This window comes from Cupressus sempervirens, chromosome 10, assembly GCF_028749045.1.
Source record: "Cupressus sempervirens isolate cs-2001-9-10 chromosome 10, ASM2874904v1, whole genome shotgun sequence".
NCBI lineage: Eukaryota > Viridiplantae > Streptophyta > Pinopsida > Cupressales > Cupressaceae > Cupressus > Cupressus sempervirens.
In genome coordinates this window covers 604,907,422-604,934,546 of record NC_143127.1, presented here as the reverse complement: position 1 = coordinate 604,934,546, position 27,125 = coordinate 604,907,422, and the positions used below count along the sequence as shown (strand labels likewise).

Genomic DNA, 27,125 nt, shown 5'->3' with positions numbered 1-27,125 from the left:
CATCTCTATTACTCCTGACTTACTATACATAGTAAGCATGGCGAATGGAGTCCAAAAGATATCGAACGAAGACCAAATCCATAAATCCTTGAACGTTGGAGACGAATCAATCCTTAGAAGACCCTCTAATCATCCTTATTAGCCTACGAGGATCCAATAATAGGCTAATCCCTGAAATTCTGATGTTGGCAACAAATGAGGACATTCTAGTCCTTCCTTCCCGAGATTGCTTGCCCTCAAGCAATCCAACAATCACAGTGAACTTCAACCTCCACTTGGGTCCCAAATGACGTAGTATGTGACACCCCTGTTAACATTGAACCAACTGCATACCACTAACATCATCAAGACTAACAAAATAACCTGCAGTATAGCACTCAAAACTTGTGCTAATGATGTAAGAGTCAGAATATCACCTAAAGAATACCCCACAAGAAATAGCTTCATCATGGGCCCCACCCATATAATATAAACTTGACTGGAATCCTGAACAACACTCCCTTGAAGAGACATAGCTACAGAAGAACCATATGCACTCATCTCAACTGTATCAACCATAGGTGTAGCCACGTCAAAATCTGTTGGCACACGAACATTACCAACTGTTGCAACATAAAATTGGATCTTTACAGACGATGAAAACTGAGCCCATCTCCACTCAGGTGAGTGATCAACCTCAAACTCAACCAACGGATTGTCATAAGACAATGTTGCATCCATGCCAAATGTAGGATTATCCATGAAGTGAACATCAACACTTTGTTGATCGATAGTGTAACATGACTCTATCATTGCATTGCTCGCCTCATCAACAATAACAAGTATACTATGATTAGAGCACACATATACAACCACATGTATATTGCTAAACTCCTCAATGGATGTCTCAACCGACACAGAAGTAGCTACTGATATGATAGTATCCTCGCATGCTCCTACTCCCACTATCACTGCATCTCCATCAAAAACATGATCCGGGGAACTCATGCCGACAACTACATTATTTGACTTAATCTGACATAAATTCTCATCACATTCCACCTCAATTGTGCCCAACTCATGTAGTGTCTCATAAGAAATGTCCCGCAAATCTAAAGCCACAATTGTATCATCACATTTTGCTCTTCAAAAAAACAATATCATGCTCTGCTCAAATCTTGGATTTGAAATCAATTGGGTCATCCGTTTGTGATTTTGATTCATCTCATTCACTAGCACACCCAACTGTTTTACAATAACCTATATCTCAAAATCTCCCTCCATTGGCGGAGAAGTATGCCCTTCGTGGGGTAAATGAATACCAAACCTTTTGTCACCATCCATAATGTTGAAGACCAAGTCCTCTACCTGTGGGTCAAAAAAAAAGTGATGAGCACTCTTCACAGTGTAATGTCGATAAAAATTCCTAATCTCTGTCAAGGGCTCATCATCATCAAACTGGAAATCAGAAGATGGCTCCGATCTATGGCCCTAAAATATTGGTTGGGTAGGATCTTGGGCAACCCTCTCAGCAAGCCCAACCACAAAATCCTTATTGTGAAGCATTGTGGCCAAGGTCTCTATAATTTTCCTCACCAATCATCGAATAGCATGAGAGCCCCGAATGAGAGCACCCTCAGATATACTATATGAAACCTCCCTCAAATCTGAGCTCTCAAGAAAATACTCCATGAAAGACTCAGTACAGTAGAAATTATATGTGGAAGCATCAATCTGCTCCCCCGCAATCCACAGCTGACCTCTTTGAAAATGTGACAATGCCAACTATCCAATGCTACCAGCGGTATGAAAAGAAGGAATAGATTCACTTTTATTAGAAGGAAGCAAATCACCATGAGAGCCAGTTCACCACTGATGCTCTCACCTCCTCTGTACATACTACACTCATATCCTAGACGAATGTGTTTACCAAATCATCACATCTCTCATCCTCAATTGTAGAAGCAAACTCACCACCAACCACGATATGTAACTGAACAGGGTCTGGGGCTGGTGTTGACTGTACCTACTCTAACTCCCCGGTAACCTCATCCAACTATGACTATGACTCCTGAAGAGCCAATTGAGTATACTGAAGAGAATCCACCATCACTGCAAGCTCCCAGGTGAGCTCAACCACCTCCTCCTCTTTCTTTAGCAACGCCTCATAGTAGGTGCTACCCCACTCCAAAAGGTAATCTCTGTCATCAACTAATTGAGAGTAACTATGCTTTAAGATCCTAACAACCTCTCGAAGTGCATGAACCTCTGCTAGGGAAAGACTACTAGCACTATGCTCATCTGACACAGGGGCACCCCAACTAGATGTAGCTGGCATATGCCGAAAATCTTCATAATGATCAAGAGATGAGAAATGTCACTACTACTCACCTTTAGCTGATAAGTCACATGATGCCTTTGTAACCCCTGACTCCTATGCAAGCTCTATGTCTCACTAACTGTAGTGTGATAGGAAATTGAATCAAAATTGTCCACCACAAGATTACTCATACATGTGCTATCATCCTCTTACAACTTTGTATCCAAGATACAACTACTATGTACCTCAAACAACTCCTCCGAAGAAATAGAAGCCCTCGCAATATCAATCTCCCCACATGTCTCAGCTTCCACCTCAATAGTAAGATCCTGTAAACATGTATCTTAGGACTCATTCAAAACCTCCTCAGAGTCATCACCCAATATCTAACAAGGGGTATCATACCCGGTACAACTCATAGCATCATCCGATAAATTACCAGAGGTGTCTACATTGTCTGCATCCCCATCACCTAATAGAGTCTCAACTGCCATCACCTGACTCTGCACACATGACTCTATGCCAGGCTATGGATCAATAATGCTAGAGCATGAACCTACATCTACTGACTCCATTGTAATACCCAAATCATTGGCATCACAGTTGGGTGACTCCATACATGCATCGGTCCCACTTGAGGAAGCAACTACCTCCTGTAATGGAGCAACACTATGACAACTCCCATACAAATCTCCAATAATAATTCCCTCAAGAGAACTTGAAGTATCAGTAGTAACAACTGCATCAACTGTCTCTGCACTAACTGCAACAACTCTAGGAGCCTCAACGTGCTGAAACTTAGTGCCTCTATCCACCCAAGGTACTGACACATCTACTAATCTCTGTAAAATGGGTCCACCATCAACATTGTAGATAGGACAAGCAGGTGTCGTACTAAATATAGGTACATCTGCATCATGGAAACTTGTCAGGGAAAATTGAAGCTTCCTTCCTTGCAACCTCAATTGCGGCCTTCTAAAGGCAAAAACTATATACTTCACTGTCCTCTCAACTATCTCTGGATCCGACAAGCTCTCCGTCAGCCTGTATTGATGAAGCTTAAGTTTTTCCAATCTCTCCTGCAAAGCATTCATTTTCTTGGTAAATTCCTCATTACTCCACCGACTTCTAGAACTACCAGTCCTCCTATGTCTTTCCATAAGAAAACAAAACTAGAGTGCTGTCACTCCAAATGGAACAACAAAACTGAAAACAAAATAACTTTCGTACACCACATGATGGCAGGAAACTAGGCTCTGAACGAAGTGCTTCACTTTATTTCTCACAAAGAAATACTCTTCCACCTCCAAAAGAATACAACTTCAAACCATTTAGATTAAACCTTGTGTAAAAATGTTCATTCAGATTAAACCTTTTGTAAAAATGTTTTTGATGAAATCTCTGATAAATAGTTTCCAAAAAACCACACAGGCTGACAGAATACACAGCTCTGATACCACTGAAATATCCCAAACCGGATATTTACTAGATTTATTTTTCAACAATATATTCAGAATTTAACAGAGGGATATGTATCATGAAACACCATAGAAACCAGAAGATTTACCCATATATATATAAACTCACTGTAATATTCCAACCCTCGGAACTATAGAAAATTCAAAACTCATCTGATGACATTTTCATGAACAGTTTAAATGCAACCCGAAAATGAAAGTTCTGATATCCCTAAGATACTCTAGCTGGAACTGTTAGTAAACTGATGATATATAGACCAAAACAGTTAATTCATAGATGATCCAAGATAATTATACCATTGGCAGTCAAGAATGACAATGCTATTTCAAATAAAATAAAAAATATATATATATATATTTCTAATACAAGAACTGGCAGATACAATCAACTGAAATGCGAACTTAAATGAAATACTTCTTTGGCTACCACAAATTACAGTCCTGCTGTAAGATCCCTTCCCAAGTTTTATAAAGAATTCAGACTTCCTTCATTGACATTTTTGCAAACAGTTTGCAAGCAATCTCTGAAATATGCTTGGAGACCAAATCCTCTTGAACAAATACCAAAGAAGAAGAACAGTACAAATATAAATGCTAGTCCAATATATTGAGAATTCCGGTTCTCCTATTATGAAATGATAGACGGCTATCACACAATAATGATCATACAGCATTATAGATAATCACACCTCAGAAATTGATATTTCAAACACAATTCTCATTTCATCAATATTGTCATATATACAACAGTTTTACAGTCATCCGATTGAAAGATTTGATAACTGATATTGTATTCAATGCGGGGGGGGGGGGGGGGGGGGGGTGGAGGGGGCGGGGGGGACGTGGGACCTGTAGTTACAATGCTCATGGATTCTTCAGAGCTCTTTGCTGTATACAGTGTGCTATAAGGAAGTTTTCTGCAGCAAGAATAATGTGACTGTCACCTTAACCGCATGTGATTATGTCTTTGCCCCACCTGTAGGTGATGCTCATGATGTAGTCTCCATAATACTGGAGTTACAGTCAAGGTGGGCAACTGTCGTGACCACCTTACTATCTGCTAACCCTGCAGATCTGTGTACTCCCTACGTGGTGCTGATAACTGGCCTGGTCTGCCTTTAACACACCCAACCTGTATATATTTCCCAGCACTTGTAAATCTGCTACCAGGAGACTCCCACTCTCAGACGTGAAACAATGCTACTGCAGAATGAGATTACTGATATGTATTTACCTCTCAGCTATAAATGACTGCCAACCCTGTCTGGCATCCAAGCACCGACATCTATTCACTGAGGATCTGTATGTGCCCAAATAACTCTACAGAGTTCAATCAACAATTCTGCTACCTACCATGAAGCTTCATCAATCTGAAAATCTTTGCATCAACTCAACTCTTATTTCTGAACCTGCAATGTGAGCACTAGGTTTGCGTCCAGTCTCAGTTCTTTCCTTAAGGGGCTTCGTCCTTACGAAATATCCAGTCACATTTAAGTAACCTTTAGGAATTAACAATAAAAAATATTCATCTTATTGTAACAATCCCAATGCAAATGCCTTCCTTTATAACTTCGAAATGAGGAGAGGTATGAACAACTTAGCAATGTGGGATAAAAGACTATTTTGTCTTTTAGTCACTTAAGTCACTTGAACTTTAATATCTCTTGAAATACTTGTCTGATTGCCATGCCATCTGAAATAGGAATCTCTCCTCATAATTCCCCATGTGACCAAATACACTGTCTAAAAATAGAAATGATGCATCTCTATTACTCTTTACTTACTATACATAGTAAGTATGGCGAATGGAGTCCAAAAGGTATTGAACGAAGGCCAAATCCATAAATCCTTGAATGTTGGAGACGAATCAATCCTCAGAAGACCCCTCTTATCATCCTTATTAGCCTAAGAGGACCCACTTTAGGCTAATCACTAAAATTTTGATGCTGGCAACAAATGGGGACATTACAATATAAACCAAAAGCATGTTGTTCCTCCTTTCATTACCTTTTTGCTCAATGTATTGATCGTAAATTGTTGCAATAAAAAGTAAAGTAGTGAATGGAGGTTATTTTAGTTTTAGGAGAAAAAATCTCACCATAATCTAATCTCACAACCTGGGAGTAACCCTTTGCGGCCCATATTCCCTATGGTTTATAGTCCCTTAAAGTAGTCATCTACCCATCTTATTATTGAACATGCCGTTTTCGACCAATAGGTTTAATATTTCAGGCAATGGTACAACGTCCCATGTATCATTCTTTGTTACTTTTCAAGGCTCTATATCATTTATGCCAAGAGTCTCTTCTACTTATGTCAGCTCATTGACATTAGCATTAAAAGGAAATATCCATCTCCAATCATCAAAAGAATTACTTCCAACTTTTTGGTGGTTTTGTATGCTTGGTAGGTGTCTTTGAACAACATGGAGTTTAGGTTCTACTTCTTCCTCTAATGATGCAAAACTTGTGGAGCTCTCCTCAACCTCGTACCTTTCTAGAGGCCTTAGTTCTATTTTCTCTTTTGTAGAGGGAAATTTAATCATGCCTTTTTTCTTTCTTCCTTTTTTCAGTTGCACTGTAATAGAAGAAGGTTTGATTTTTTCTCAAGAAATAACATTTATAGCATAAATATTAAATAACCTTTTTTGCCAAAGCTTGTGTCCTTTGACACCGTAATACCATCTGAAATGCAATTTTATCCACTTCTTTAGAACATGTGCATATGCCATGCAACCAAAACCTATCAAATTTATCAACAAGAGCTGACATAGGACACTTATTTATCAGATAGTAGATAGTGACTTGAACTTGGGCCCAAAAATTTGTTCTAGTTCAGCACCATTGAGTATACTCCTAGCCTTCTCCATAAAGGTCTTGGTTATTCTTTTGCAACCTTATTTTTATGTAGAGAATATGGGGTTGGATTCTATCTCTTGATATTGCAATCTTTGTGGGCTATTTCAAAATCATAATAGCAATATCCGCCACCATTGTCCATTATCAAGCACTTAATATTTTTTTCTGATGTGCACCTCAGCCACTGCTGTAAATTCTTTGAAACAGCTAGAAGACTCAACTTTACTCAGCATAAAATAAACTTATGTCCTACCAGAATCATCAATGAGGGCTCGTTTATTTCCTGGAATTGAATTTTTCCAATACCGGAATTTCCAAATTCTATGTTTGTATTTAAAAAATGCAAAACAAGCATAAAGATCTTCCACCTGAAAACTTGGAATTGGAATCAGAACTGGAATTGGAATTGGTAGATCTCTTGAAGATTGCTCTTGGCCCTTAGGAAATGAGAATCTTCTCTTGCGGACTCAACCGGATTATGTGATTCATAATTTTTCCCAGCACTGAGCTGCCACTGTAGCCGTCAAGGTTGGTATTCCAACCATTTATTTTTGCATTTACAGTGTCGCGACTGATGGTTATTATATAGTGCCAAGAAGATATATGCTTACCGAAGCCACTATAGAAGATCTAGTGGTGCCGCTGCTAGGTTATCCATCGTCTGTCATAGCTTTTGAACGATTTGAAGCAAGATCTGTCTGACCTGTGTCTAATGGCCAGGCGCAGAAGATGTGACAGTTATGGGTTGTTTTTCAAATCTGTGGAGATGTGTGAGATTATGCTTGTCAGATCATGCAATGAATTGGAAAGAAGGCCTTAAGAGCTGTTGGATGACAATATGGAGAGAATAGCCATGAAGGAGGCCGTGACAGAAACGCATGGCATGGTCGATTATAATGTCGAAGACTTGGTGCCTTTGTAGAGCTGGTGATCAACAAAGCATGTCTGGTATTCCAATTTCAGATTTATGGAACGAAATGTAAAAAATACATCTTCTGACTTGTGATTATAATCTTACTTCTTGTCTTCTTTACAGTCCTTTTAAAATTGTCTAAGTCTGCCATGGTTTCAACATATTTTCTTGGATTTACATGGGGATTTTGATCTCCTTTTTTTCTTAGACTTAGAATGACCATACTGCTTCTCTTTTTTGGCTCATTCTTTTAGTCTTCCTCAAACACTCAAAGCCTCTTTGGCATTCTTTTCCTTAGAGAGTAGAGAACCATCATTCTCCATCTTCAAAGTGATTGAGTGCTTCTAATGGCCATGACTAGGCTATTCCATGAGTTTGACAATGGACATAGCAATATTTGGCACCTTTGTTCTTCAGCCACCTTCATCCTAATTAAGGTCACCTTAACTAAGGTAAATTGAATCACCAACATATTGAATGTTTTCAAATGCTTAAAGATTTGTTCAACTTATTCCATTCTCAAGGAATACAGCTTCTTCCTTGAAAAATAATGTAGAGAATTGATTTGATAAATCTCACCCAATTTTTTACACAACTTCTTCGAAGTGGGCTCTTCATGGACATTAATCAGAGAAAAACCTTACTAGGCAAAGTCTGATGAGACCTTTAGTTTTTATTTCGATTACATCATATTTTGTAGTCAAAGTTGGATTCATAGGCCTCTAGACGTGTGTTTAGACTTAGAGTGTTGTGAAATTGGTGTGGCAAGTTTCACAGAGGCATGGTGTGTTGGCTTCTTCATTTTGCAGTCATGGTCAGAGTTGATAAGGTGTATTAACTAACCTTCAGGCTTTTTTTTAGTAGCAGGGTACCATATGGTTGTACCTCATAACCCCCTTCGCAATGGGGAAGGCCTCGTATCACAATTGAAGGAAATATTTAGTGCTCTGAATGCACCTATGATAAAGTTTGTTAAATCCATTCTAGGGTAAGGGGTTATTGCAGATGCAGGTGTTATTCAAAACCCAGCCACGATTTTAGAGGACCAGATTAGAGCCCGCGAGCATTAATAGAGAGGTGAAAAATTGTATAGTTCAGATGTTTTGTTATGACCATGTAGAAATGTAGTGGGAAGAAGTGCAGGTGCTTAAACGTGATATGAGCATCGTCATGGATTTCTGCTAAGATTTAATATGGTTATCAAAACCATAAAGTAGTGCGGAAGATGGAGTGGCAGTAATCTTCTTCATTTTGATTAAACTATTCTCACTTAATGAGGGTTTTGAAATTAATCAGATGCATTTTCTTTAATGTTGTTTGGAGTAGTCTGCTATGTATATGCAAGCACAAGTTAGGATGACTCCAGCTTTTGGCAATGGAGTTCCAAGAGGGTATATTATAGGTGTTCTTTAATCCCTGCTGGTGCTGGTATCTCTCAATGGGGGCTTTGGCTGCAATGAGGCAGCAATGTTCTTGGTTCTTCTTGGTTTTAACCATAGTGCTTATGGTGGCAACCGGTTCTGTGTATTTTGTACTTTGATTTCCTCTCCTATATCTCTTAGGGTTAGTGTAACAGGGTATAGCATCTGCTCTGATGTTTGTTAGTTTTTATTCGTTTTATGCTTTGGTTGTTTATCTTGGTGCCTGTACACCCTCCATGGCTTGACTAAACTATAATTTGCAGGTTGTAGGAGCCGTGGGGTTTAGGGACCAGAGATTACAGATCCCAGAAAGTTTGGATCCTCAGTGGACATCCATTATTGAAATTTGTTGGCACAGGTAGCCTCAACTTTCCAGTTCTAATCTAAATGTCACACTACATGCTCTTTATAATTAGTACACATTAAGTCCCTACTGATATATTAGACATTTATCATTGCAGTGACCTTCAATGCCGTCCATCATTCCAGGAACTTGTAGAGCGACTGAGAATCTTAGATAAATCTTATTCAAGACCTGCCTCATAAATTCTCTAATTTTCTAATATATGGGAAGACATCAAGTCCTGCCTCAGAAATTCTCTAATTTACTAATATATAGGAAGACATCAAGTCCTGCCTCATTAATTCTCTAAATTTCTGGGAAGACATCAATCTGGGCAATAAGGCTGCAGAAACTATTGTTTTCTATCCTCAATGATGAAACTTTGTTGCACCAGTCACAGGAAGATTGAGGAATTTTGTTCACTTGTTCATGTGTCCAAAATGTTACTGAGAAGAGCTCCTCTCTGAAATTTATTTTTGTAAGTGATTATGAGTAATGCTTTTGGATTTGATTGTGTTAGCTTTTGCATCAACGTTCCAGATCGTCCTCTGTGATCACCAGGATAAATGAGTGAAATTTGAAATGTTGATTCAGAAGATAACACAATCATAATTTCACGAATTGTTGAAATTGTGGAAAACTGATGTGTTGGTAGTATCAAGAGGAGATGAATATTGAAGAGTGGAGACAGTTGAGCTTGGACATGATATTTCTAGGCAAGCTGGCTGATGAATTATGATTTGCAGACCTTCCAAAAGCTATCAGGTTGAGCCGGTTTATATGGCGAACTTTAGGGGAAATAATTTTATGGTTTCATGAAGCTTGTTAAATATACATTTAGGAACGGAAGCTGCAGTAAGCATTAGAAGAGAAATTATGTGGAAATTGTGGAAAACTGATGTATTGGAAGTATCAAGTGAGCTGAATTTTGAAGAATGGAAACAATTGAGCTTGGACATGATATTTCTTGGCAAGGTGGCGGATGAATTATGATTTGCAGACCTTCCAAAAGCAATCAGGTTGAGCCCGTTTAAATGGTGTAATTTTGGGGGAATAATTGTATGGTTTCATGAAGCTTGTTAAACATATATTTAGGAACGGAAGCTGCAGTAAGCATTAGAAGAAATGGATAAGACTAAGGTAAAGCTAGAGAAATGCCTAGGATTTGTAGAATAAGACATGCTTATTTTATTGATCGCAGATATATTTTTTCTAATTTGGTTTTATTCATACAATCTTTTAAGTTAATTTTGAGAAATTGATTTGCTGGTGTGGAAAATTATGGAGTTTTAATTAGATATTTATAAGTTTATAAGCTGGGATTATTTTGTTCTAATTCAGATCTACATCTACAGAAGTGAACTAGATGTGATGAGATGAATCAATAGAGAATTGACAACTTTGTATATTTGTCTCAGCTTGTTGCACTCATGTTTGAAGTGGGGTGGTGCAAATGGAGACTATTTGGTAACTTTCTAGGAGAGTATTCATCCCCTTGGCCAATCCCTTAGGAAAATCAATTATTTTGTTCTAATTCAGATCTACATCTACAGAAGTGAACTAGATGTGATGAGATGAATCAGTAGAGAATTGACAACTTTGTATAATTGTCTCAGCTTGTTGCACTCATGTTTGAAGTGGTGTGGTGCAAATGGAGACTATTTGGTAACTTTCTAGGAGAGTATTCATCCCCTTGGCCAATCCCTTAGGAAAATCAATTATTTTGTTCTAATTCAGATCTACATCTACAGAAGTGAACTAGATGTGATGAGATGAATCAATAGAGAATTGACAACTTTGTATATTTGTCTCAGCTTGTTGCACTCATGTTTGAAGTGGGGTGGTGCAAATGGAGACTATTTGGTAACTTTCTAGGAGAGTATTCATCCCCTTGGCCAATCCCTTAGGAAAATCAATTATTTTGTTCTAATTCAGATCTACATCTACAGAAGTGAACTAGATGTGATGAGATGAATCAGTAGAGAATTGACAACTTTGTATAATTGTCTCAGCTTGTTGCACTCATGTTTGAAGTGGTGTGGTGCAAATGGAGACTATTTGGTAACTTTCTAGGAGAGTATTCATCCCCTTGGCCAATCCCTGTTTGAAGTGAGGTGTGAAGCGGGGTGTTGCAAATGGAGACTATTTGGTAACTTTCTAGTAGAGTATTCATCCCCTTGGCCAATCCCTTAGATAGTAGTGAACTGGATCAAAAACTACAAACAAATATGTAATGTCCCCAATTTTCTAGGAGAGTATTCATCTCCTTGGCCAATCCCTTAGGAAAATGAATTTAATAGTAATGAACTATATCAAAAACTACAAACAAATATGTAATGTCCCCAATTTTCATAAGTGACTTAGTCAAATTAATAAATTAAGTGGTTCCAGATTTTTAAATAATTTTATAAGAACCTATAATTAATTATTAAATAAAGGAAGCCTAAATAATAAAATATTGTAGTGTGTGCATACTGTAACTTTTTAGGCGCTTGGAGGCCTTTTGTAAAATGTAATTGAACTCTCTTCATATTTTTTGGAGGTTGGAGGCTTAAGGTAGTTTATGCAGTTTAGTTTTAGAGGTGAAAGATCCTCCTTATTTTGTGATTGCAGTTTTGGCGGGCGTTGTTCCTCACCCTTGTCTACAGTTGAAATGTCATTTAGATATTTCACATTGTGCGTCAAGTTTGTGAAAGTTTTCGTTAGAAGACAAATACAAATACGCATTTGGCTCTTGGTCCAAAATTGTTATATTAAAAATCTATTTGATATAATTTGAAGTACTATCATTATTGAATCTGAATTTCTTCGTACATGTGAGGGCCTTGTGAAATCTTTGACAATTCAATTTAGTAATTGGTATATGATCATTCTTGCATACTCTGTTATACATATGAAAGTGCATTAAGGGCCTACAATACACAATAGAGAGGGCATATGGTACACCATAGAGCTTACACTACATCAAAGAGAGGGCCTCTGGTACATAACAAAGAAGGCCTACAATACATTACAAAGAGGGCCTATGGTACAACATAGGGCCTACGATATATCACAAAGAGGGCAACGACTACCCAACCAATTAATTCTACATTGTTGGATGCCCATGCCTATCTCCATAGAAGCCACTGTACTTTTATCTCTTGCCACATCATTGGAGGGGCATTTTTTTGTGTTATAGTGTACTTGCTTAGAAAATGTTATAGAATAAGTAAAAATATAATTAATTCTAAAGTCTTTGGTTTTTTTTAAAATAATTTTTTTCTTTAATTAAATAATAAATTAGTAGATTAATAAATTACTAAATTTTAAAAAAAGCTTCAACCGTTTACCGATCAATTTTTTTATACTAAATTTAATAATATTTATATATTTAATTAGTATTACATTTTGTTGTATATTTTATGAATAGTTCTTGTAAGAATGAATAGAATATTTGGCACCAATAAATGATGGTCATATACTTAAACTACTAATCCTTCTTACTACTTATCTAATCATTTAAAAAATATATATTAAAAATTACAAGTGAATCAGTATTTCACAATTTTTTTTCCAAAATTGCATATCATTAACAACTTTATAACTTGCATAAGAAAGTAAACTAACTATGCTGAATAGTAAACATAACCATGCAATAAAGTAACCCATAACACCATATTTTGTTAACTAGGGAAACCTTGGCCAAGGGAAAACTCCGGTGGGGATGGTACTCACAAATGATCCACTAATCAAAAGTATCCGATTAAATATATTGAACTTGTTAGGAGTCTATTACATTCGTATAGTGTCTCGGTCCTTGTTAGAAGCCTCCCCTATTAGGAGTTGTTATATACAGATTACAAATGTATGCAAGATGAGCCTACTGCCCAAACATGCAATGTACAATAAAGTTCTTCAATAGAAAAGATAGATACAAGAACTTTTGCATTGCTACTTGTTAGTTTTACTTGGATCTCTGATAGATAAAACAATTAACACAGGAGCAATGTAACTCTTACTTGTATAGTGAGCAACCTATTCTTTGAATAATGCAAATTTCTAGGACTGTAGAAACAAAGTCGTCTTCCCTTTTGTATTGCTTCTGATTTTGGAACGACTTCTAATAAACCTGCAAGTTATATATGCAATGGAGTATATATTGATAAAATAAAGTGCAGACCGCTGATACAAAAATGTCGTATAATGATTAATGTTTTATTAGCATTCGGCAAGGTTCTCAATAAATGAATTGAAGAGTCATGACCCTCGAAGAGTCATGGCTCTATGTGGCCTTTGGCCATGCAGAGTCATGCCTCTTCAAGGGCATGCTTTGTTACGTATTATTAAGAAAAGACGTAATACAACTTTGTCTTTCGGTGTTCATTATATCAAGAAGCCTGATCATAATAATGTGATATTATATATATGGCCGCCAATAAACATACAAATGTCCGCTGATGATTATCATCATGCAATTTGATATTATCCAAAGCGCGCGCACACACACACACATCCATTGAATTTAATAATTAGAAATAACAACTTATATCTGTTATTTGTTACACAAGCACACATTAGTATATCAAATAAATAATTACTTCTACTAAAGCTTAAACATTAACACTCCCTCTTTAGTGAGGGAGAAGTAAATACCATTAGAATTTCAGTATAGACATTTAATCACTTTATTTGATCCTCATACTATAAAATTATGAACAATCATCATAATGCAAATTTAAAATCTCTAATTGTCTTAAACAATATCTAGAGAAGCCACAATAACAATTATCTATGATCTCTAATTGCTCGAGGCAATGTCTAGAGATGTCCATAGGAATTCATGATCTCTAATTGCTTGAGGCAATGTCTAGAGATGTCTATGAAAATCTGTTACTCATGATCTCTAATTGCTCGAGGCAATGTCTAGAGATGTCCATGACAATAACATGAATTTGTTATCTATGATCTCTAATTGCTTGAGGCAATGTCTAGAGATGTCCATGATAACAAGCCTATTACTTACAAGATCGTCACCTTGTAAATAATTATCTTATGAATAAATATGTATATGAAAGATCATCACCTTTCATTACATATGATGCTACTAACAAACAATAGAAGCATAAACACATGAATTTAAAATTTGATTTGATATTCAATATTACAAATTAATCATACTAAGTTTTTCTCTGAAGTATTTCAACTTCACTTTAGCAAGAGGCTTGGTAAAGATATCAGCTGTTTGCTTATTAGTACATATATACTCCAATTGAATGATTTCTTATTCACCATATCTCGTATGTAATGAAAAAGAATTTCAATATGTTTGGAGTGATTGTGGAATACTGGATTGGTTGAAAGCTTGATGCAACTTTGATTATCATAGTGAATCACAGTGGGCTTCAAAGGTTTTTTAAACAAATTTGCCAACAACTTTCGTAACCACACCGCTTCTCTAGCACCCAAAGATGATGCAATGTATTCTGCTTCGGTCGAACTTAAAGCAACTTATGTCTGCTTTCTGCTAGACCAAGAAATCATGCCAGATCCTAGACTGAAGCAATATCTAGAAGTGCTTTTACATTCAATAGGACTTCCTACCTAGTCAAAATCTGAATATCCATGAAGTTTGATGTTGACTTTGTCATATTTGATTCCCATTCCAGTAGTACCTCTTAAGTATCTCCAAATGTATATTGCTACATGTAGATGTATCTTCTTTGGTGCACACATAAATTGACTCAAGGTGTGAATAGCATATGTTAGGGCAAGTATTAACCAAATACATTAAATATCCAATAATCTGCCTATAGTAGGTAGAGTCAGTATGATCAGATTTGACTACATCATCTTTCAACTTATGTAAATTTACTTCCATGGGAGTAGTTGCAGGTTTACATTCCATCATCCCAAATTTAGTTAAGATATCCATCGTGTATTTTCTCTGATTCAGAATAATGCAGTTACCCTGCTGCCAGACTTCTAATCCAAGAAAGTAGTGAAGTAGACCTAAGTCTTTCATTTCAAACTCTGCTGTGAGTTCTTGTTTGCATTTTTTTGTGAGATATTCCTCACCTATTATTAACAGATCATCAACATATAACACAAGTATAATCATATCATCACCATCTAAATAGGTTAGGATCAGCTTCATTTTTGGAATATCCTAACTTCAGTAAGTAGTTGTCTATCATTTCATACCAAGCTCTGGGAGCCTGTTTGAGACCATAAAGTGTTTTTTTTAACTTACAGACATGAGTTTTTCTGTCAAGAGTATTGAACCCTTCTGGTTGCTCAATGTAGACTTCTTCAATCTTGCCATTGAGGAATGCTATTTTGACATCCATCCAATGTACCTTCCATCCCTTGGATGCTGCAATAGCCAAGATGGTTATGATAGAAGTATATCTGGCAACTAGAGCAAAAGTTTCTTCATAATCAATGCCTTCTTTTTGTGAGAACCCTCATGCTACATATTTGACCCTATATTTTTCGATGCTACCATCAGATGTATGTTTAATTTTGAACAACCATTTGGAAGAAACAACTAATTTGTTCTTAGGTCTTGGTACCACATCCCATACATCATTTTTTAATATAGAGTTACATTCTTCAATCATTGCTTCTTTCCAAGACTGATTTGAAAGTGCTTCTTTCACATTAGAATGTTCTATTTTTATAAGTTCAGTTAACAAAGCAACATAACATGATTGATTTCTTGTTCTTTTGCTCTCTCGTATAACTTCATCAGGTTCAATATGATTCTCTTCTATCATTTTCCTAGCTCAGAGTGGCCTCTTTTTATTCGTGATATTTTTAGATTCTTCATGAATAGGCATAGTGGAAGAGGAGGGTTCATAATCCTCCCTCTCAATTTCTATTTGTGGATCTTCTTTAAGAATAGACTCAATAATAGATTCATCACTGTTTCTGAAAATTTTAAAGGCAATATTTTCTTCAAACTTTACATCTCTGCTAATCTCAATTGTTCTTTGTCGTGGAATGAAGATTTTGTATCTTTTAGTTGTTTCACTATATCGAATAGATATTCCCTTTTTCTCTAGTTTTGTTCTTTTCTCTTTAGGTATGTGAATATAAACTGGACATCCAAATATTCTAAAATGACTTAGATCAGGTTTAATGCTAGAGAATACTTCTTCTGGAGTGGTGTTTTCTAAAGCTAAGTGTGGGCATCTGTTTTGTATGTAGACTATAGTGTTAGATGCTTCAACCTAGAAGGAAGTATGAAGGTTTTGATCATGCATCATTGCTCTGGCTGATTCAACAATTGATCTGTTTTTACGTCTGCAATTCCATTCTGTTGAGGATTATAAGATACAAAACACTCCCTCTTAATCCCAACATCAATGCAAATTTTTTTTAAAATATTAGAGATATATTCACCTCCATTGTCAGATCTTAGGGTCTTTATTTTATGACCTAATTGATTTTCAACTAGGGCTTTGAACTCTTTGAATTTAGCTAAAACTTCAGATGATTCCTTTTGTTTCAAGAAATATATCTAGGTTCTTCTAGAATAATCATCAATAAAAATTATATAGAATAAACATCCATTAAGAGAAGGTACAGACAAAGGACTGCAAAGCTTAGTGTGGATTAGTTCAAAGATGGATTTAGATTTGTGATCGCTTTTAAGAAATGATTGTTTTGTGTCTTTTTTTTTTTGGGCCTAAGGCACATCCTTTGCAAATATATAAATGATCAGTCTTTAGGCTAGGTAAACCTTTTACTATTTTTCTCAAGGATGATAAAGCACGATAATTAAGGTGAGCTAACCTCCTATGCCAAATTTCAATGGAGATTGAGGTTTCATGACTTAGAGCTAATTTTGTATCTTGACTATTACAAAGTTTGTAGAGACTTCCATCTCTGAAACCAATAGAAATAACTTTCTTAATATTAGAATTCTTGGGCCAGGCTAGAACTTTGTCCTCTAGAAATGTGATTATGAAACCCTGATCAGCAAGACCATAAATAGAAACTAGGTTTCTTTTGATCCTTGGTACATATAAGACATTCTTGAGTTATAGAGTGGTTCCTAAATTTAGTTGAATTGAACATGAACCTATTACTTTAACAGGATGAGTAGAGTTATCTCCAATGGTGACTTCTTCTGATGCTTGTTTAGAGAATGTTTCAAATTTGTCTTTAAAACCGGTGATGTGTCGAGATGCTCCACTGTCGATGATCCAAGTGTTATTATTAGAATTTAATTTACTTGAAAGAGCTAAGTAAAATGCATAGTTTTCTCTTCATTCTTTCTCTTCACCTTCTTCTTTGATTTCAGCAAGTGCTGCTTGAATTCTTTTCTTTTTAGGACAAATTTTGTGGGGGTGACCAATTTTATCACATTTAAAACATCTAACTTTTGACCAATCATGTTGCTTGAAGGATTTGTTGGACTCCTTTTTGTTGTATTTTAATTTTCTCTTCTCATTTGATTTTATATGCAGTGCTTGAATTTCTCCCTCTTGATTTGTACTCAGTCCCCTTGAGACTAGTCTAGATTCTTCTTGACTGCATTCATTTGTTAATATATCAAATTTTGGAAGTTTAGGACGAGAACTTAACCCTCGAATAAATGTTTCCCATGATAATGTAAGAGCTTTTAGTGCTATCATGCTGAGTTCTTTGTCATCAACTCAATTGTCCATAGTTGCTAGTTGATCTTTTAGTTCAGAAATTCTTATGAAATACGAAGTGATTGATTCTCCATTTTTCATGTTAATATATACTAGATCTTGTTTTAAGGTTAATAATCTGCTAGTATTATTCATTTCAAATGTATCTTTAGTTGTGGAGAATATTTCAAATGCAATCTTAAGACTAGATATGGATGGTAGAATATGATCTTTTACAAAATCTATAATGATCTTCATAGCTTTGTTATTATGTCTTTTCCATGTTACTTTCTCTGGTCCATTTTCAGGCATAGTCATGTTTGATTCAATGAATTCTTCTAATTCCATTTTCCTTAAAATTATCATTACTCTAATTTTCCATTAAGAGAAATTAGATGCACCCTCAAGCCAATCTTCTAGTCTTACATGGTTTACCATTTTAATAATTTAGAGTTTTAGCCCCTTCTTCAAAAATTTAGATTTTAAATATATATTGTGTAATGGTTTTTCTAATCATAATGGCTCTAATACCATGTTAGTTTTATTTGGATCTCTGATAGATAAAACAATTAACACAGGAGCAATGTAACTCTTACTTGTATAGTGAGTAGCTTGTTCTTTGAATAATGCAGATTTTTTGGGACTATAGAAACAAAGTCGTCTTCCCTTTTCTATTGCTTTTGATTTTGGAATGGCTTCTAATGAACCTGCAAGTTATATATGAAATGGAGAATATTGGTAAAGTAAAGTGTAGACAGTTGATACAAAAATGTTGTATATTGATTGATGTTTCATTAGCGTTCGACAAGGTTCTCAATATATGAATTGAAGAGTCATGGCTCTACGTGGCCTTTAGCCACGTAGAGTCATGCCTCTTCAGGGGCATGATTTATTATGTATTATTAAGAAAAGACATAACACAACTTTGTCCACCGGTGTTCATTATATCAAGGAGCCCAATCATAATAATGTGATATTATATATATGGCTGCCAATAAACATACAAATGTCTGCCGATGATTATCATAATGCAATTTGATATTATCCAAAGTGCACGCATGCGCACGCGCGCACACACACACACACACATGCATTGACTTTAATAATCAGCAATAACAACTTTATCTGTTATCTGTTACACATAAACACACATTAGTATATCAGATAAATAATTACTTCTACCGAAGCTAAAACAGTAACACTACTAATATCTTCAATATTTGATATTGCCTTTGTTGCTCCTTACAAAACTTTATCAAAAATTGCATTCCTCTGATCATACATCAAAATTCACATCATACACAATTCATTCAATCACATTTTTAAAAAAAAGTTCACATAACTTCACATTTGCACTCTTTCCTTTATTCCTTGCTACTTCACAAATATTTGCTTTATCAGCTTTCATACCTTTATTGCAGTTATCAAAATACAAAATCGACTCTTGCTAACTTAGGGCTAACGTCTAGGATGTCATCCCTTATTAGTTAAGTAATTATTTTGTAAACAAAATAATTTCTTAACCTAAAATAGTTATTTCCTTATCTTTCTTTGTTCTACTTGTACAATACTACAACTGGTAAAATCATTATAATTCTGTCTCTATCACTCATACAAATCAGTGCTCTTGCACACGTCATCATGACATACTGTAGTATCTCCAAGTAATTGCACACGTGCTAATTCTTCCTCTGTAACTGCGCGTATCAAAACTTTGACTGTGTAACATAGACAATTTTCTAAGTCTATATTCCAAAACTTTATGCGCATAACTTGCTCATTTCATATGACCTATATGTTGCCATAAATGACAACATCATAATAACTAACCTAACCAAATTGCCAACAATCTCCCCCTTTGACAATGATGGCAACATATGGGAAAGTTGGGTAAGTCCCAAAACAAAACTTCAAAAATTGTGGCCTTTATAAAATTCAAAAATTGTGGATCATCAATATTTATACCATCTTTTCCTTACTATTAAAATATTACTCCCCCTTTGACTAAATCCTTTACTTTATTACTACTCCCCCTTTCATATACATTATACATACTTTTTTCCTATACACTCCCCCTTTGACATCAATGACAAAGACGCCAAAGTCTATACACGTCAAAATTGTTTTACCTCAATCTTTAGGCTAAAAATCTATAAATACAATCTATAAAGTTTGCCTTCAGATTCTCAAACTCTATCATGTATCCTTGACTTCCTTAGATACACTAATCAGGGTGCACAGTCCATAGGATGCTAATTGAACTACATTCAAATATGAGTACACAAACTTCTCAAATGATGTATTTGCCTTAAGATATTCTTCTATCCAATTTTGCACATTGCCAATTTTTAGTGTTAAATGTTCTCTTAATAAAGAAAATGTCTTGATGATTTTGTCTATCTTAAGCTCAATTAGATTTATATCATTAGAAGTCTTTACAATTCTGGACTCGACTTTCTTTGTAGGGGCCGTCGAATAATCTATGTAACGCGTCTCGACTTGGGGCCAAATAATCTATGTAACGGGGCCGTCTCGACTTTCTTTGTAGGGGCCGTCTCTTTATCCCACCCAGGAATGCTCATAATAAGGAGAAGGGTGTAGTGAAAGAGTCTTCCCTTACCATCCTGGGTGGGCTCCTTTGGATGAATAGCTCAATACCGTTGGATCATCACGCTAGCCTGGAGTTCTCACAACTATATATAGTTCATCCGACCATCCTGAATCGGGCCCACTAAAATAAGTCTTCAATCTTGTTTCGAGGTTGTCGGAGTTCATTCACAAAATTTTGTAACTCTTTCTAACTTTCACTCAACTCCTCATTTATATCCTTGATGAATTTGAAGGACAAGGCACATTGTCCATATAATGCCTTTCCTTCTATCTCACATCTCCTCGACTTTTTTATGTATGAGTCAAGTGTTACCAAATCATTTCTAATATTCTAGCACAATGTATCAAACATTTTAGTGTCATGTTTTGCGTGTGCCTATATCACTGCCACTTTAGATAATTGAGTGAATTCTTTGTCAAAAGATTTCACCAATTCCCTTGCTCATAGTTGTGGATCTGTCTTTGTTACCTTGGCTGTGATGGCACTCTGTAGCTTTTCTTATACTTGCTCTAGTGATTTCTCAAGATTACTTACCTTTTTCCTCTCAAGTAATTTTCTTAACGATGATATTAATCCTTGTTGATCATCAACATCATCATATTTGTTTCTTTTTAAAGTTGTCAATTAAAGTGGTGACCTAGAACTAGGTTCACTTGCATTCTTGCTTGCCTCTTCTTTTCTCTTTTTCTCCCTTTCTTCTTCTTTTCTTCATCTATCCTCTTTCCTTTTTCTTCTTTCTTTCTTCCTCTTCATTTCTCTTTGTTTCTTCTTCTAGCTTCTTCTTTTCTTCTTCCTCTTTCATCCTCCTTTTCTTTTTCTGCTTTCTTCTTTTCTTCTTCCTTCTTCTTTCTGCCCTCTGCTTCTTTCCTTTTCTCTTCTTCTTTATTTTCCCCCTCTTCTTCTACTTCCTCATTCTCAGAGTTAGTGTATCTCACCAAATTGCCACCAATGGATGATCCATAATCCTTAAAAGGATCCTTTGTTGTGTCCAAGGTAATTCTTGTACTGTCTATTTGCATAGTGTTAATAGCAATTGTTACCTGTCATCGTTGTATCTATTGTTGTAGGTTTTTCTATATCCTTTACCTTTGTTTTAATGCTCTTCTTCTTTTCTTTTGAAACCTTTTGCAGATTGGATGCCTTCAAGTGTAACATCATATGCACAATTGTTGTCTTCGTCTATCTATTTACTTCTTCACAATCTGCTCCCATAATTAGGATGAGTCTTGTGTTGTTTCGCTAGATAGGGTGCAAGGTTGCTCAGTAAGCTTTGCAAGTGTCCATCACTAGTCACTGTTCCGTTATGTGATTCTCTCTAATTTTCTTGTCCTCCTCTACTACCTTTTGCTTTCTATTTACAAGTCTTACATACAACTCTTTTGGAATAAGACCTTGTATGTTAGCAAATTTATTATCATTCAGTATTGGATGCCTTATTACAACATTTTCTAATTCAAATTGTAAGAATTTGGTATAGCTTTGATACCATGTAAGAATTTTCCTTAGGGCAATATTCACGCAAGATTGTAGAACTTGAACACAAGCACAACTATAGACCAAAAAAGGAGTATGTTCAATAGATCAGAGTATGTCCTCATACATTGCTTTGTATTGTATATGATGAATGCACACACTAGGAGTGCCTGTATATAAAGGTCTCTCAAGAAGCACCTAGAATGTCTCTAGAAAGAATCAAGAGATAAGATAAGCATGACAACTAAGCACATGTCATATCCATCATTCTAGATGATAGGATAAGAATGATGAAGTGTATCTCAAGTGGAGATGTTGTAGACACCATGTGCTTAATTAGTGTGCTAACTCATGTGTTGTAGACACCATGTGCATAAATAGAGGTGCAAACTCCTATGTTGTCAACATGACAACTCACAAGAGTATGCATACTCCTAGGTGACTAATAAATAAATATTAAAAATATGCATTAACCTAAGTAAACTTAAGTAAGTGTAAATAGTGAATACATATTCACACCAACACAAATTTCTCAAAACTACTATACATTTTATAGAACTTATTCAACTATACAAAATTTTCTTTTATTTATGATATCATCATTTAATGTTTCAATCCTTGGTCTCCATGCTTTTCTTCTAGTAGGTGCTTTTACCCATGTCTTCACTTTTTCTACCTCCTTTACCCGTGCCTCTTCTTCATCTAATTCTTTTGATTCAGACTCAACAATTTAAGTCCTTCCTTGAGTTGCCTTTATAGGTAAGAAGAGTCTTTCTCTTCTTCTCTAGTTATGTAGCCATCTGCTTCACTCTTTTCTATTCGGAGGGTTCAAGTTGCTCCTTAACTTGTGTCAACCTTTCAAACTTCGTTATGCCTGGAGGGGTGGATGATTGTACCTTCACAATATTGATATCTTCTTCATATTTTTGAATAAATGGTACAAATTGGGGTTGCACTTGGGACACTATTGCATAAGGTGCAATAGGTATTTATGTTGATGGACCTTCTATTGTTACATCTTCTAGTGTAGCTCTAATTGCTAAGGGCTTAGCAATTAGTATCTTTGATTGTCCACTTTCTCTCATTTCAAGAGCAATTCCCATAACTTCCTTGTATTCCTCTCGGCTCATACCCGATTCTTTCAAAATTGTATCTATTTTCTTGTCAACTCTTTTCTTTATATCTTTGTTGTATAGTTCAATGTTGACTTCTTGAACTTTTTCTTCATAAGTGACCCATCTAGGATATTCCTTATCTCTCTCTGACTTAAGAATGATCTGTGTTTATCTTTCAATGAGTTATTCTGTCATTTCATATCCCATATGATCAATGAACTTGACCCTTGGTTCCATTGCTTCCATGCATGTTACATTAGTTTCAACCATGAAATAGATGTCATCTTTATTTTTCTCAACAAGTGATGGAGGGATCCTATATCTTTGTTTTGTTTTTTCTTGGAAAGTCTTCATCATTCTAGTGATATCCTCTGTTATCCTATCCTCTGAATGCTTCTTGTACTAGTGAGTTATCAGGTTCATAGAGCATTTTCTTGCATTCCACTCATAATCTTGCATACCAGGGAATTTCCTCATAATTTTAATGAATAGATGTGTTATCAATGATTCAAATCAGTAGAGTAGCCGATTCCTTGATTAAAGTGTTCAATTTGATGAGTCAAACACTACATTTGACTTTAATAAACTTTTAGATGCTTTACTTGACTGACCTTCCAATACCACATTTGTACTTGTTGGATCTTTGGCTTTGACATATACTTCATTATAGTCTTCTACATTTTCTCTTATATTGTCTTTCTGGGTGTCACTATTGCTATCATTCCTTCAAAACATTTATGTTCATGTTCTTTATGAAATTAGGATTTCTCATGTTGTTTCTCATGCCTATTCTATAGAATCTTGCTATGTGACCCATATTGTTATATAACCAACATACTAACACATTGTTCCCAAATCTAGGTCTAGACTGGTTAATTGGTTCTCTCCAAACTCTAGCAATATGTCTAAAGTTGTTGCACTTATAACACACAATGTTACTTCTCATTCCATTGTTCCCTTCATTAAATCTTCTTGTTGCAAGGTTAGTACCTCTAAACATTCTAAGCTATTACTGTTATCAAATTTAGGCTTTTTACAATTTACTATTTTATGACCAAAACCATGACAATTACAACAATAAAAATTAGCAATAAGTTTGAATGACTTACTTGTGTAGTCCCTTTTCATATGGCCAAATTCATTGCATCTATAACATCTACCTATGAATTCATTCTTTATTCCAATTTTGGCATTCTCAATTTCAAGAAGTTTGGCTCCAATAAATAAATACTTCTTTAGGTGATTCAACTTGCTCAGGTTTCTTAGGTACATCAACTTGCTTGGGCTGATTAACTTGCTCAAAGTATAACTTTAGATTGACTTGCCTCAATCTTGTTATGATTATCTTCCTTGTGTTTAGCTTGATGAATCACAAGATCATATTCTTTTCTAGCTTCAGACTTCTTGGTTGATTTTTCTCCAAGGTATCCAATAGTTGTTTTATCATAAGAGGGTCTTTGTATAAATATATGTTCATCAAGCTTTTCAGTACTAGAATATAATTTCTCAAGCCGTAGCTTAGACTAAGTTCTCCTTTCACAATAATATTGTACTGCTCAAGTTTTGTATACTACAACTTTGTAGAATCAAGCTTAGATGTCACTTTGTTAAGGGAGGATCTCAGATTCACATTTTTAGCTTTGAAAACTAATTCAATCTTACTGTCATCATCCTTTAGGCTCAACTTTAGATCTTTATCTTGACTTCATGCTTTAGGGTCTCATTTTCATTCTCTAGTCTTGAAACTTTATCACTGTCCTTGATTTGAACTTTAGGCTCTTTCTTGGACTTGAAATGATCTATCTTATCTTTCAACTTTCCAATGTAGTATTTTGCATCTTCATATCTTTCTTTCGAAGCATCTCCCAATTGGTTATAACTTTGTGAAACACCAAATCCTCCTCAAATTCAATTGTTTGACATTTTGTTAAACACGTTGCAAGCAAGCTCTGATACCACTATAATAACCCCAACCGGTTATAATTTCGTGAAACACCAAATTCTTCTCTAATTTAGTTGTTTGACATTTTTTCAAACACTTTGTAAGCAAACTCTAATACTATGGTAATATCCCTTGCCCAAACTGACTGATTTTAGCTCAAGGAATATTGTCAAACACTTGTATGTTGCCTTTCTCTTTTCTGATTTTTTGTGTTTCAGATTGTTTGATATAGTTTGAATGATGCTAAAAAATTTAGAATGTTTGCAAATGGTATTACAATACCTCTTACAATGAAATAATATGCAAGTGCAGTTCCTTTTGGTATTTTCAATGCATATACATGAAAACTAGATATGGAATGCATACCTACAACCAACTAACATTTTGACAAACAATTGGCATACAACTATTATGCTGATCATATATGCTATTAGATAGACATTTCGTCAAACAAATGGTATGCAACATATATCTCCTTTATTGAATTCATTCCCATGTACAATGTTGCTATGAATTTGCCAAGAGGAATGGGCTTACAATAATGACTACAACAATGCCAAATCTAATTCTGAATTATCACTTACACAGCAAAATTATATGCCTGAAATTACAATGCTAACTACTAATAGTTGCAAGAGTAACCTAATAATAGTAATGCCCAAGGATGGAGGTGAAAGTTGCAATCATAATCAAGCATAAATATTGTAGCGCGAGTACTGTAGTGCAACATTGTTCACGCTTACTGTAGCAGCAAGGAAAAAGAAGATTATTAATGGTTGCCAAAGATGAACCTTCAGGTCTACACTCGATAGTCCTTCAATATTCTTCAAACGCTTTGGTTATTCCTTAACTTTAAGCACAAATAGAACTCTAGAATGAAGCTCTCGTGAATGCCAAATTCAGTGGATATTTCACCAGCTCAAATGGTTGCAACACTAAAGAATTGACGCTCTCCAATGGCTAACTGAAATTGGAAACCCTTAGTTTCTTCTCCCAAGTTTATATCAAATGCAATTCACCTCTATTTATTCTTTTCCTTCACCCTTCTAGAAGGAAATAAAATATTATTTAGTTGCACTCTCTAAAAGCTTCCTTCTTTCCAATACAATAATTAGTTGTTCTTCTAGAAAATGCACTCTCTAGAAGCTTCTTCCTTTCCAATGCAATAATTAGTTGTGCTTCTAGATAATTAAATTTATTAAATATATAGTCATCTTTAGATTTATTTATTTATTGACTTCAATTTAATTTATTTCTCCTTATTTCTCCACTTGGCCTTTAAAGAATGAAAAGCTAAGAACTCCATTGAGGGCCCAAGAGACGGGGAACATTACAGTCCGCCCTCTTTGAAATTGCTTGCCCTTAAAAAATCCAACAACACAATGGACTCCAACCTCCACCTGCATCCCAAATGAAGTCGAATGTGACACCCATATTAATATTGAACCAACTACATATCACTAACATCATCAGGACCAACAACATAAACTACAATATAGCACTCAAAACCTATCCTAATGATGTAGGAGTTGGAATATCATTGAAAGAAAATCCCACAAGAAATATCTTCATCCTAGTCTCCACCAATATAATATATATTGGGCTGGAATCGTGATCAACACTCATGCCAATTGTATCAACAATAGATGTAGCCACATCAAAATTTCTGGAAATAGGAACATTACCAATTGTCCCAACACAAAATTGAATCTTTACGGATGGTGAAAGTTGAGCCCTACTCCACTCAAGTGAGTGATCAACATCAAACTCAAATAGTGCATTGTCATAAGACAATGTTGCAGCCATGTCGAACATAGGACTGTCCATGAAGTGAACATCAACAATTTTTTGATCGACAATGTAACATGACTCTGTCACTATATCACTCACCCCATCAACAATAACAAGTGTACTATCATTAGAGCACACATCTACAACCACATGCATACTAAACTCCTTGTTAGATGGCTCAACTGACACCAAAGTGGCTGCTGACATGACAATATCCTCGCATGTTCCTACTCCCACTATCTTTGCATCACCATCAA

The 27,125-nt window shown here is 35.5% G+C and overlaps 1 protein-coding gene across 7 annotated transcripts in view; it reads left to right on the top strand.

Moving 5' to 3' along the window:
- The window catches only part of LOC149535311 (serine/threonine-protein kinase CTR1-like), a 134,779-nt gene that overhangs the window by 77,119 nt on the left and 30,535 nt on the right, over positions 1-27,125 (top strand). For 5 of the 7 annotated variants that reach the window (XM_089803403.1, XM_089803398.1, XM_089803404.1 and 2 more), the window contains exons 13-14: positions 9,233-9,327; positions 9,431-10,570. The exons of 1 other annotated variant lie outside the window; for it this stretch is intronic. In XM_089803403.1, the coding sequence (XP_089659529.1) occupies positions 9,233-9,327; positions 9,431-9,515 (180 nt within the window). In that variant the 3' untranslated portion in view covers positions 9,516-10,570. Of the gene's footprint in view, positions 1-9,232; positions 9,332-9,430; positions 10,571-27,125 lie in introns of those variants that run through there. One more of the 7 variants, XM_089803401.1, reaches the window with a different exon arrangement.